The sequence below is a fragment of the Bufo gargarizans genome, chromosome 7 (genome assembly GCF_014858855.1).
Source record: "Bufo gargarizans isolate SCDJY-AF-19 chromosome 7, ASM1485885v1, whole genome shotgun sequence".
Lineage (NCBI taxonomy): Eukaryota > Metazoa > Chordata > Amphibia > Anura > Bufonidae > Bufo > Bufo gargarizans.
The window spans coordinates 26,867,512-26,880,032 of NC_058086.1; the positions used below are offsets into that span (position 1 = coordinate 26,867,512).

Consider the following 12,521-nt stretch of genomic DNA (forward strand, 5'->3'; position numbering starts at 1 on the left):
GTAGTGAGCTCCCTCTAGTGGTGACTGTATAATCTGTATGTAGTGAGCTCCCCCTAGTGGTGGCTGTATAACCTGTATGTAGTGAGCTCCCTCTAGTGGTGGCTGTATAATCTGTATGTAGTGAGCTCCCTCTAGTGGTGGCTGTATAATCTGTATGTAGTGAGCTCCCTCTAGTGGTGACTGTATAATCTGTATGTAGTGAGCTCCCTCTAGTGGTGACTGTATAATCTGTATGTAGTGAGCTCCCTCTAGTGGTGACTGTATAATCTGTATGTAGTGAGCTCCCCCTAGTGGTGGCTGTATAATCTGTATGTAGTGAGCTCCCTCTAGTGGTGACTGTATAATCTGTATGTAGTGAGCTCCCCCTAGTGGTGGCTGTATAACCTGTATGTAGTGAGCTCCCTCTAGTGGTGGCTGTATAATCTGTATGTAGTGAGCTCCCTCTAGTGGTGGCTGTATAATCTGTATGTAGTGAGCTCCCTCTAGTGGTGACTGTATAATCTGTATGTAGTGAGCTCCCTCTAGTGGTGGCTGTATAATCTGTATGTAGTGAGCTCCCTCTAGTGGTGGCTGTATAATCTGTATGTAGTGAGCTCCCTCTAGTGGTGGCTGTATAATCTGTATGTAGTGAGCTCCCTCTAGTGGTGACTGTATAATCTGTATGTAGTGAGCTCCCTCTAGTGGTGGCTGTAGTATGTAGTGAGCTCCCTCTAGTGGTGGCTGTATAATCTGTATGTAGTGAGCTCCCCCTAGTGGTGACTGTATAGTCTGTATGTAGTGAGCTCCCTCTAGTGGTGGCTGTATAATCTGTATGTAGTGAGCTCCCTCTAGTGGTGACTGTATAATCTGTATGTAGTGAGCTTCCTATAGTGGTGACTGTATAATCTGTATGTAGTGAGCTCCCTCTAGTGGTGGCTGTAGTATGTAGTGAGCTCCCTCTAGTGGTGGCTGTATAATCTGTATGCAGTGAGCTCCCTCTAGTGGTGGCTGTATAATCTGTATGTAGTGAGCTCCCTCTAGTGGTGACTGTATAATCTGTATGTAGTGAGCTCCCTCTAGTGGTGACTGTATAATCTGTATGTAGTGAGCTCCCTCTAGTGGTGACTGTATAATCTGTATGTAGTTAGCTCCCCCTAGTGGTGGCTGTATAATCTGTATGTAGTGAGCTCCCTCTAGTGGTGACTGTATAATCTGTATGTAGTGAGCTCCCCCTAGTGGTGGCTGTATAACCTGTATGTAGTGAGCTCCCTCTAGTGGTGGCTGTATAATCTGTATGTAGTGAGCTCCCTCTAGTGGTGGCTGTATAATCTGTATGTAGTGAGCTCCCTCTAGTGGTGACTGTATAATCTGTATGTAGTGAGCTCCCTCTAGTGGTGGCTGTATAATCTGTATGTAGTGAGCTCCCTCTAGTGGTGTCTGTATAATCTGTATGTAGTGAGCTCCCTCTAGTGGTGGCTGTATAATCTGTATGTAGTGAGCTCCCTCTAGTGGTGACTGTATAATCTGTATGTAGTGAGCTCCCTCTAGTGGTGGCTGTAGTATGTAGTGAGCTCCCTCTAGTGGTGGCTGTATAATCTGTATGTAGTGAGCTCCCCCTAGTGGTGACTGTATAGTCTGTATGTAGTGAGCTCCCTCTAGTGGTGGCTGTATAATCTGTATGTAGTGAGCTCCCTCTAGTGGTGACTGTATAATCTGTATGTAGTGAGCTCCCTCTAGTGGTGACTGTATAATCTGTATGTAGTGAGCTCCCTCTAGTGGTGACTGTATAATCTGTATGTAGTGAGCTCCCTCTAGTGGTGGCTGTATAATCTGTATGTAGTGAGCTCATTCTAGTGGTGACTGTAGTATGTAGTGAGCTCCCTCTAGTGGTGGCTGTATAATCTGTATGTAGTGAGCTCCCCCTAGTGGTGACTGTATAATCTGTATGTAGTGAGCTCCCTCTAGTGGTGGCTGTATAATCTGTATGTAGTGAGCTCCCTCTAGTGGTGGCTGTATAATCTGTATGTAGTGAGCTCCCTCTAGTGGTGGCTGTATAATCTGTATGTAGTGAGCTCCCTCTAGTGGTGACTGTATCATCTGTATGTAGTGAGCTCCCTCTAGTGGTGGCTGTATAATCTGTATGTAGTGAGCGCCCTCTAGTGGTGGCTGTATAATCTGTATGTAGTGAGCTCCCTCTAGTGGTGACTGTATAATCTGTATGTAGTGAGCTCCCTCTAGTGGTGGCTGTATAACCTGTATGTAGTGAGCTCCCTCTAGTGGTGGCTGTATGATCTGTATGTAGTGAGCTCCCTCTAGTGGTGATTGTATAATCTGTATGTAGTGAGCTCCCTCTAGTGGTGACTGTATCATCTGTATGTAGTGAGCTCCCTCTAGTGGTGGCTGTATAATCTGTATGTAGTGAGCGCCCTCTAGTGGTGGCTGTATAATCTGTATGTAGTGAGCTCCCTCTAGTGGTGGCTGTATAATCTGTATGTGGTGAGCTCCCTCTAGTGGTGGCTTCAGGCAGACATATTAGTATCATGTAACTTTATAAATCATTGATAAATGAATGAGCTCAGCTGAAGGTGAAGTTCCCAGTTGTCACTGCCTTAGTGTCCGGAGTCCAGCAGTCATGCTGTTGTAGTGTTGCAGTGTCCTCTCGCAGTGCGATGATTTGGTAGGGCGGTCTTCTCCTCGGTATTTATGACCCTCTGGTGCAGCTTAAGCGGTTGTTTATTACACAGTGATAGGAGCCGTAGTTCCTAAAGTAGAGAGGTGTGTAATTATCCGAGTGACTCCTCCACGGGACCGAAATATGTCGACCTGAAAAAGGGAGGGGAGCCGGCCGGCAAGCTGAGATCCCCTGAGTAGTGCTGGGGCCGGTGTATGACGAGGGTCTTACCCAGAATGCACGGCTAGTTACTCTGTTTCCAGGGGTGGGATCTTCCCTGCTCTGAAGAGCTTACACCCCGGCCGATCAGATGCTGCAGAACCCCTTTAGAGTTTCCAAGACTTTTAGTCAAGAGTATCACCGACCGCAGCCCACTATGTACCTCACATGTAGAACGATGGTTGGTTAGAGGTGAACAACTAGAACCCCGGGCCACGCGTCTAAATAACCCCAGACTTGGTTCTCAAACCCTAGAGACTCCACCAGCAGAATAGTGAGTGCAGCTCTGGAGTATAATACAGGATGTAACTCAGGATCAGTACAGGATAAGTAATGTATGTACACAGTGACTGCACCAGCAGAATAGTGAGTGAAGCTCTGGAGTATAATACAGGATGTAACTCAGGATCAGTACAGGATAAGTAATGTATGTACACAGTGACTGCACCAGCAGCATAGTGAGTGCAGCTCTGGAGTATAATACAGGATGTAACTCAGGATCAGTACAGGATAAGTAATGTATGTACACAGTGACTGCACCAGCAGAATAGTGATTGCAGCTCTGGGGTATAATACAGGATGTAACTCAGGATCAGTACAGGATAAGTAATGTATGTACACAGTGACTGCACCAGCAGAATAGTGAGTGCAGCTCTGGAGTATAATACAGGATGTAACTCAGGATCAGTACAGGATAAGTAATGTATGTACACAGTGACTGCACCAGCAGAATAGTGAGTGCAGCTCTGGAGTATAATACAGGATGTAACTCAGGATCAGTACAGGATAAGTAATGTATGTACACAGTGACTGCACCAGCAGAATAGTGAGTGCAGCTCTGGAGTATAATACAGGATGTAACTCAGGATCAGTACAGGATAAGTAATGTATGTACACAGTGACTGCACCAGCAGAATAGTGAGTGCAGCTCTGGAGTATAATACAGGATGTAACTCAGGATCAGTGCAGGATGAGCCTTAAAGGGGTATCCTGCACAGGATATTGGAGTTGACTGTTAGATTGGTGGCGTCCACCTGTCCTGCCTCTGGTTTCCGTTCTTTGTCAGGTCTTCCTGCAGGGATTATGGGGGTGCCCCATCATGCAGGGTTAGTTTAGACATGGAGTTGACGTGTTTGTTGTCTGTTGCACCGTCCTGTCTTGCGGCGGCGTGTTTTGGGGGTTAATGGTTTCGTGCTGGCGGCCGGGCGGTGCGGTCACCCCGTGTGTCGCCCTCTCTAGATGTGTTTAGCTAACGGAGCTTACCTAACAGATGATGAGGCGGCGTGAGTAATAGACTGCTCATTTACTGCTAATACATTCTGCATCCACAGCAATCAGGCCTCATCACTCTTTAAGATGAATCGCCGCAGCCCGCTAAATCTTAAAGATATTAGTCTGACAGCCGCCGCATAAATCACAGCATCTTCTTAATGATGGCAAAATTAAAATATACTCCGGCTCCCGGGAGCCAATGAAGTCTCTCCACGCGGAAGAGAGAACGGCGCGCAAAAAAAAGAAATTAGTGGAAAGATTAATTGATTAGATTTAGAGGGTGGCGGAAGAGATGGCGGCCGCACTAGAGAGCGCGCGGATGAGGGGCGCCGAGGACACGGTGCAGAACATCACCATATAGTGTACAGAGGACGGCAGCCCCGAAATATCTGCGCCCCTTTACCTGTATGTAACCCTGGTGCTGGAAGTGTAGCCTCCTCCAGGAGCCCTGCAGTCGGTAGGTGTAGCAGAGTTCACTCTGCCCCCCCATGTCTGATCTGTGGGGTCTGTGCTGCACCCCGACATTGAGCTCTTTCCCAGACACCACAGATGAGCGTCCACTGGACTTGGGCTGAGGTTCACTGCTCCGCTGCCCCCTCCTCAGCCCCTGGCATCATATCCTAGCAGTGAGGCATCTGTGGTAGGAGACCCCTTTAATGGCTGTCAGGGGTGAGAGCTGCTCTTTATGCCACATTCGCCGCTCTCGGCGATTGCCCCGCGTTCCGTGCAGCCCTTTGTATTTGTCTGCAGGGTGACGACGCGAGATGTTCCAGTCTTCCATTTGGCGGTAACGAGGTTCAGTCTGCGCTGATTACCTGCCGTAGACCGCGCTTTCATGCTGCACTGAGCTGCGTCCCTGACACTGAGGCGCGGAGCATTTAAATCGCCCAGTCTCGGCCGGTCGGGTAATGGCCATTTACTCCTTGTCTAATTATTCACACGGCGCTAGTCCGGCGAGCTTTGTGAGAATGAAAGTGGCAGGCGGCGGTGGTGAATAGGTGCTGGCGCTCGCGTCTCTGCGGCCTTGTGATGCTGCGGCGTTACCTGTGATCCTCCGCCGGGTAATTCAATGGGTAACAAGTGCCTGTTAAGTGATCCTATTTTTACTTGTCATTTTTAATGAGTACGGGTAATTCGTTTTGCGGCGCTTGGCGCCGGCGGCTCCCGCGGTTTTCTGCTCTGCCGGCTTACTCCTTGCTCCTGTCTTTTCAGCCGCACTTCTGTGTCGAGTCTAACTTCTCGCCTCTTTGTTATATCACCTGCTAAATGAATCCCCACTGCTCAGGGGGCGCCGGCGGTGCGCGGAGAAAGAGCATCCTGCCCTAGAAGGATTAGAAAAAACTCTGCTAAATGGGAACGCGGCATCAAATGGGGCCATTGTACACCGACATCCTGCCAGTCAGCGCCTTTCATCTTCATCCCACTGCAGGAAGTAGTTTCCTGAAGCCGCGGAGCTGAACTTTATCCCCGCGCCTCTTTGTTACGGGTTTGGTTACAGCAGACAATTGTTGTGGGCCCCGCAGCAGAGGCTGCACAATGCGGAGTGCGCCCACCCTTGCCCCGTCCCCCCAGCGATGCTCCCTCTTTCCCCCTCGCTAGGTTTGATTTCTACCTTTTCCCTTTCATTGCTTCTGCCTTTTGAAGTGGGAATCCGCCGGTGCGGCCTGACGTTGCTGTGTGGCTCCTTTCTACCTTTGTATTTGCAGATGAAACTCCCCAGCTCAGTTGGACAGAAGAAGATTAAAGCTCTGGATCAGATGCTATCGGAACTCGGAGTAGGTGAGTAAAAAAAAAGAAAGAAGGGCGCGAGAGGGGGAATAGAATGCGAGCGCAGAGCTCTTTTGTAGTCCCGATGGACTGTCTGTTTTATTATCCACTAATACAGAGCGTTTGCAGATGGCGGTACACGCAGTGTGAGAATGGCGCCTCTATTATAACGTAAAGTAGGACAACATGGCCGTGCCCGGGGGAGGGGAGAACCTCTATTTACTCATCGACATTCTTCCAAATTTGGTTGAGGTGTGAGGTACGACGTACCTCGTTATGTCTGGGCACTGCCTGTGGTGAGAAGCATTTATATACACAATGCTCAGGCTACGGTCACACTAGCGGCACGGACCTCCGGCAGGCTGTGACCATGTGCCCCCGGACTATGATGGCGGCGATGTTCCGGCGGAGGCACGGCGAGAGGCTGCCGGACATGTCGTAGTTTTATTACGGAAGCCTCTCGCCGTGTGCTGCCGTGCCTCGCCAGAAACCGCCCCCCCTTATTATAGTCATTAGGGATGGAGCAGCAGTCTGGGGGCACACGGTCACTAGCGGCAGGACCTGCCGGAGGTCCATGCCGCTAGTGTGAAAGTAGCCTTATGGATCCATAATTCCTCCAATTTTCACTATCTCTGCTTGCTGTCACCACATGGAATCGATCTTTTTCTGCACTGATACATTGCAAGGAACCCTCAGCTGTGTCAGCAGGACTAGGTCAGGTTTCTTCTTACAAGAATGTGTAAATGAATGTTCTCATTCACTGACAGCTAGCGGCAGGGTAGCAGAGGTGGTGGGGGGCTTGTGTTAGCTCTGACAACCCCTGCTTCCTCTCTGAACGGTGAGCAGGTGCAGCACTCCATGTGGGGCCCTTCTATAGGAGCAGGTTTGGGGGCAGAGGTTTTAAAGGGGATCCCCACCTGCAGACGGCTGCCCCTGGGGCTGAAGCTGCCGATGAGCTGTAAGGGGATGTTCACACAACGCATTTGGAAACGCGCTGAAAACGTCTGCACTGTTTTTCTGTGTGGTTTTGGTGTGGTTTTGGGCTTTTATTCTTTCGGCTTCCGCTTGATTCCAAGATCGCGCGCTGCCGCCTCTTATTTTCCACACAGTTTTTTTCAGTTCCGTCTCCCATTGAAATGAATTGGAGGCTTTTTAGGGGCATTTTTGGTGTGAAAAACCGTGGCAAAAAAGCTCTGTGTGCATGGGCGCTAAAGTTGTCCAGACCCTGATGTTCCTCCCGTTTCTCTGCAGAGTTGAACCCGATGCCGACCGAGGACATTGTGCAGATGTTTAATGAGCTGCGCAGCGATCTGGTCCTGCTCTATGAGCTCAAACAAGCCTTCTCCAACTGCGAGTACGAGCTGCAGATGCTTCGCCATCGCTTCGAGGCCTTGTCCAAAACCGGAACCCCCATCACAGCCGCGCCTGTGGAGAGCTCCAGCGGGGAGGCTCCTGCCAGCACAGAGGAGATCAAACTGGAGCTGAAGGACCCCATCATAGACGTGGTGGGAGCGCCGCTGACCCCCAACTCGGTGAGTGTATGCTGAATCCCAGCGCACAGGGAATATACTGTGTTCTGCAGTGGGGGAGCCAGCAGTCCGAGTCCCCTCACAACCTCTGCTGGCTGCAGCAGAATGAGGTTCTTGATGTCTGCTTCCCGCAGATTTGACTTATTACAGCCTCAGTAACTTCCCAGTGCGAAGGCAGAAATCCAGAATACCATCCGGAACCAGCCGCGCTTAAAGGGAGTCTGTCAGCAGTCTTCACCATGCTGCTGACAGCACTATGGAGGGCCTAGGAGTCCAGAAGAAACATACATTTCTGGAACTTTCATCAGGAGTAGTGAGAATATGAAGTTTTATTCTTCCAGATTCTGCTCCTTGAAGTGCACAGGAGGCTTCACTGCATTGAGCTCATTCATAGTCCCGCCGCTCTAGTCTGAGTGACAGCTGTAGCGATCTCCTGGTTGGATGTTAGAGTTGTCACTCAGACCAGAGGATAGCACATAATCGTAATGCTCCCCCTCCTGGACACACAGGAACGCTCCGCTCTCCCCAGTCTCTACTTAGTGCTGTCAGCAGTTCAGCATGCTCATACCTGCTGACAGGTTCTATTGTAAGGGTATCTGCCGCATGATCTTCAACTATTATCTGCTGTAATACATGACTGGTACTGCACACAAGGAGACCAGGTCGCCTGCTGCCTGTACAGAATAACCCTATAAAGACAACTATGATAGCGGTTATATTCCTGTACATAGGAGCAGTATTATACTAGTTATATTCTTGTACATAGGAGGCAGTATTATAGTAGTTATATTCTTGTACATAGGAGGCAGTATTATAGTAGTTATATTCTTGTACATAGGAGCAGTGTTATAGTAGTTATATTCCTGTACTAGGAGCAGTATTATAGTAGTTATATTCTGTACATAGGAGGCAGTATTATAGTAGTTATATTCTTGTACATAGGGGCAGTATTATAGCTAGTTATATTCTTGTACATAGGAGCAGTATTATAGTAGTTATATTCTGTACATAGGAGCAGTATTATAGTAGTTATATTCTGTACATAGGAGCAGTATTATAGTAGTTATATTCTTGTACATAGGAGCAGTATTATAGTAGTTATATTCTTGTACATAGGAGCAGTATTATAGTAGTTATATCTTGTACATAGGGCAGTATTATAGTAGTTATATTCTTGTACATAGGAGCAGTATTATAGTAGTTATATTCTTGTACATAGGAGCAGTATTATAGTAGTTATATTCTTGTACATAGGAGCAGTATTATAGTAGTTATATTCTTGTACATAGGAGCAGTATTATAGTAGTTATATTCTTGTACATAGGAGCAGTATTATAGTATATTCTTGTACATAGGAGCAGTATTATAGTAGTTATATTCTTGTACATAGGAGCAGTATTATAGTAGTTATATTCTTGTACATAGGAGCAGTATTATAGTAGTTATATTCTTGTACATAGGGCAGTATTATAGTAGTTATATTCTTGTACATAGGAGCAGTATTATAGTAGTTATATTCTGTACATAGGAGCAGTATTATAGTAGTTATATTCTTGTACATAGGAGCAGTATATAGTAGTTATATTCTTGTACATAGGGCAGTATTATAGTAGTTATATTCTTGTACATAGGAGCAGTATTATAGTAGTATTCTTGTACATAGGAGCAGTATTATAGTAGTTATATTCTGTACATAGGAGCAGTATTATAGTAGTTATATTCTTGTACATAGGAGCAGTATAGTAGTTATATTCTTGTACATAGGAGCAGTATTATAGTAGTTATATTCTTGTACATAGGAGCAGTATTATAGTAGTTATATTCTTGTACATAGGAGCAGTATAGTAGTTATATTCTTGTACATAGGAGCAGTATTATAGTAGTTATATTCTTGTACATAGGAGCAGTATTATAGTAGTTATATTCTTGTACATAGGAGCAGTATTATAGTAGTTATATTCTTGTACATAGGAGCAGTATTATAGTAGTTATATTCTTGTACATAGGGCAGTATTATAGTAGTTATATTCTTGTACATAGGAGCAGTATTATAGTAGTTATATTCTTGTACATAGGAGGCAGTATTATAGTAGTTATATTCTTGTACATAGGAGCAGTATTATAGTTATATTCTTGTACATAGGAGCAGTATTATAGTAGTTATATTCTTGTACATAGGAGCAGTATTATAGTAGTTATATTCTTGTACATAGGAGCAGTATTATAGTAGTTATATTCTTGTACATAGGAGCAGTATTATAGTAGTATATTCTTGTACATAGGAGCAGTATTATAGTAGTTATATTCTTGTACATAGGAGCAGTATTATAGTAGTTATATTCTTGTACATAGGAGCAGTATTATAGTAGTTATATTCTTGTACATAGGAGCAGTATTATAGTAGTTATATTCTTGTACATAGGAGCAGTATTATAGTAGTTATATTCTTGTACATAGGAGCAGTATTATAGTAGTTATATTCTTGTACATAGGAGCAGTATTATAGTAGTTATATTCTTGTACATAGGAGCAGTATTATAGTAGTTATATTCTTGTACATAGGAGCAGTATTATAGTAGTTATATTCTTGTACATAGGAGCAGTATTATAGTAGTTATATTCTTGTACATAGGAGCAGTATTATAGTAGTTATATTCTTGTACATAGGAGCAGTATTATAGTAGTTATATTCTTGTACATAGGAGCAGTATTATAGTAGTTATATTCTTGTACATAGGAGCAGTATTATAGTAGTTATATTCTTGTACATAGGAGCAGTATTATAGTAGTTATATTCTTGTACATAGGAGCAGTATTATAGTAGTTAATTCTTGTACATAGGGCAGTATTATAGTAGTTATATTCTTGTACATAGGAGCAGTATTATAGTAGTTATATTCTTGTACATAGGAGCAGTATTATAGTAGTTATATTCTTGTACATAGGAGCAGTATTATAGTAGTATATTCTTGTACATAGGGCAGTATTATAGTAGTTATATTCTTGTACATAGGAGCAGTATTATAGTAGTTATATTCTTGTACATAGGAGCAGTATTATAGTAGTTATATTCTTGTACATAGGAGCAGTATTATAGTAGTTATATTCTTGTACATAGGAGCAGTATTATAGTAGTTATATTCTTGTACATAGGAGCAGTATTATAGTAGTTATATTCTTGTACATAGGAGCAGTTTAGTAGTTATATTCTTGTACATAGGAGCAGTATTATAGTTATATTCTTGTACATAGGAGCAGTATTATAGTTATATTCTTGTACATAGGAGCAGTATTATAGTAGTTATATTCTTGTACATAGGAGCAGTATTATAGTAGTTATATTCTTGTACATAGGAGCAGTATTATAGTAGTTATATTCTTGTACATAGGAGCAGTATTATAGTAGTTATATTCTTGTACATAGGAGCAGTTATAGTAGTTATATTCTTGTACATAGGAGCAGTATTATAGTAGTTATATTCTTGTACATAGGAGCAGTATTATAGTAGTTATATTCTTGTACATAGGAGCAGTATTATAGTAGTTATATTCTTGTACATAGGAGCAGTATTATAGTAGTTATATTCTTGTACATAGGAGGCAGTATTATAGTAGTATATTCTTGTACATAGGAGCAGTATTATAGTAGTTATATTCTTGTACATAGGAGCAGTATTATAGTTTATATTCTTGTACATAGGAGCAGTATTATAGTAGTTATATTCTTGTACATAGGAGCAGTATTATAGTAGTTATATTCTTGTACATAGGAGCAGTATTATAGTAGTTATATTCTTGTACATAGGGCAGTATTATAGTAGTTATATTCTTGTACATAGGAGCAGTATTATAGTAGTTATATTCTTGTACATAGGAGCAGTATTATAGTAGTTATATTCTTGTACATAGGAGCAGTATTATAGTAGTTATATTCTTGTACATAGGAGCAGTATTATAGTAGTTATATTCTTGTACATAGGAGCAGTATTATAGTAGTTATATTCTTGTACATAGGAGCAGTATTATAGTAGTTATATTCTTGTACATAGGAGCAGTATTATAGTAGTTATATTCTTGTACATAGGAGCAGTATTATAGTAGTTATATTCTTGTACATAGGAGGCAGTATTATAGTAGTTATATTCTTGTACATAGGAGCAGTATTATAGTAGTTATATTCTTGTACATAGGAGCAGTATTATAGTAGTTATATGTACATAGGAGCAGTATTATATAGTATATTCTTTACATAGGGCAGTATTATAGTAGTTATATTCTTGTACATAGGAGCAGTATTATAGTAGTTATATTCTTGTACATAGGAGCAGTATTATAGTAGTTATATTCTTGTACATAGGAGCAGTATTATAGTAGTTATATTCTTGTACATAGGGCAGTATTATAGTAGTTATATTCTTGTACATAGGAGCAGTATTATAGTAGTTATATTCTTGTACATAGGAGCAGTATTATAGTAGTTATATTCTTGTACATAGGAGCAGTATTATAGTAGTTATATTCTTGTACATAGGAGCAGTATTATAGTAGTTATATTCTTGTACATAGGGCAGTATTATAGTAGTTATATTCTTGTACATAGGAGCAGTATTATAGTAGTTATATTCTTGTACATAGGGCAGTATTATAGTAGTTATATTCTTGTACATAGGAGCAGTATTATAGTAGTTATATTCTTGTACATAGAGCAGTATTATAGTAGTTATATTCTTGTACATAGGAGCAGTATTATAGTAGTTATATTCTTGTACATAGGAGCAGTATTATAGTAGTTATATTCTTGTACATAGGAGCAGTATTATAGTAGTTATATTCTTGTACATAGGAGCAGTATTATAGTAGTTATATCTTGTACATAGGAGCAGTATTATAGTAGTTATATTCTTGTACATAGGAGCAGTATTATAGTAGTTATATTCTTGTACATAGGAGCAGTATTATAGTAGTTATATTCTTGTACATAGGAGCAGTATTATAGTAGTTATATTCTTGTACATAGGAGCAGTATTATAGTAGTTATATTCTGTACATAGGAGCAGTATTATAGTAGTTATATCTTGTACATA

At 42.5% G+C, this 12,521-nt stretch overlaps 1 protein-coding gene across 1 annotated transcript in view; it reads left to right on the forward strand.

The window, feature by feature from the left end:
• DMAP1 (DNA methyltransferase 1 associated protein 1) overlaps positions 1–12,521 on the forward strand; it is a 57,939-nt gene that overhangs the window by 25,837 nt on the left and 19,581 nt on the right. Inside the window, exons 9-10 of the mRNA XM_044301468.1 lie at positions 5,848–5,920; positions 7,160–7,440. Of these exons, the coding sequence (XP_044157403.1) occupies positions 5,848–5,920; positions 7,160–7,440 (354 nt within the window). The remainder of the gene's footprint in view (positions 1–5,847; positions 5,921–7,159; positions 7,441–12,521) is intronic.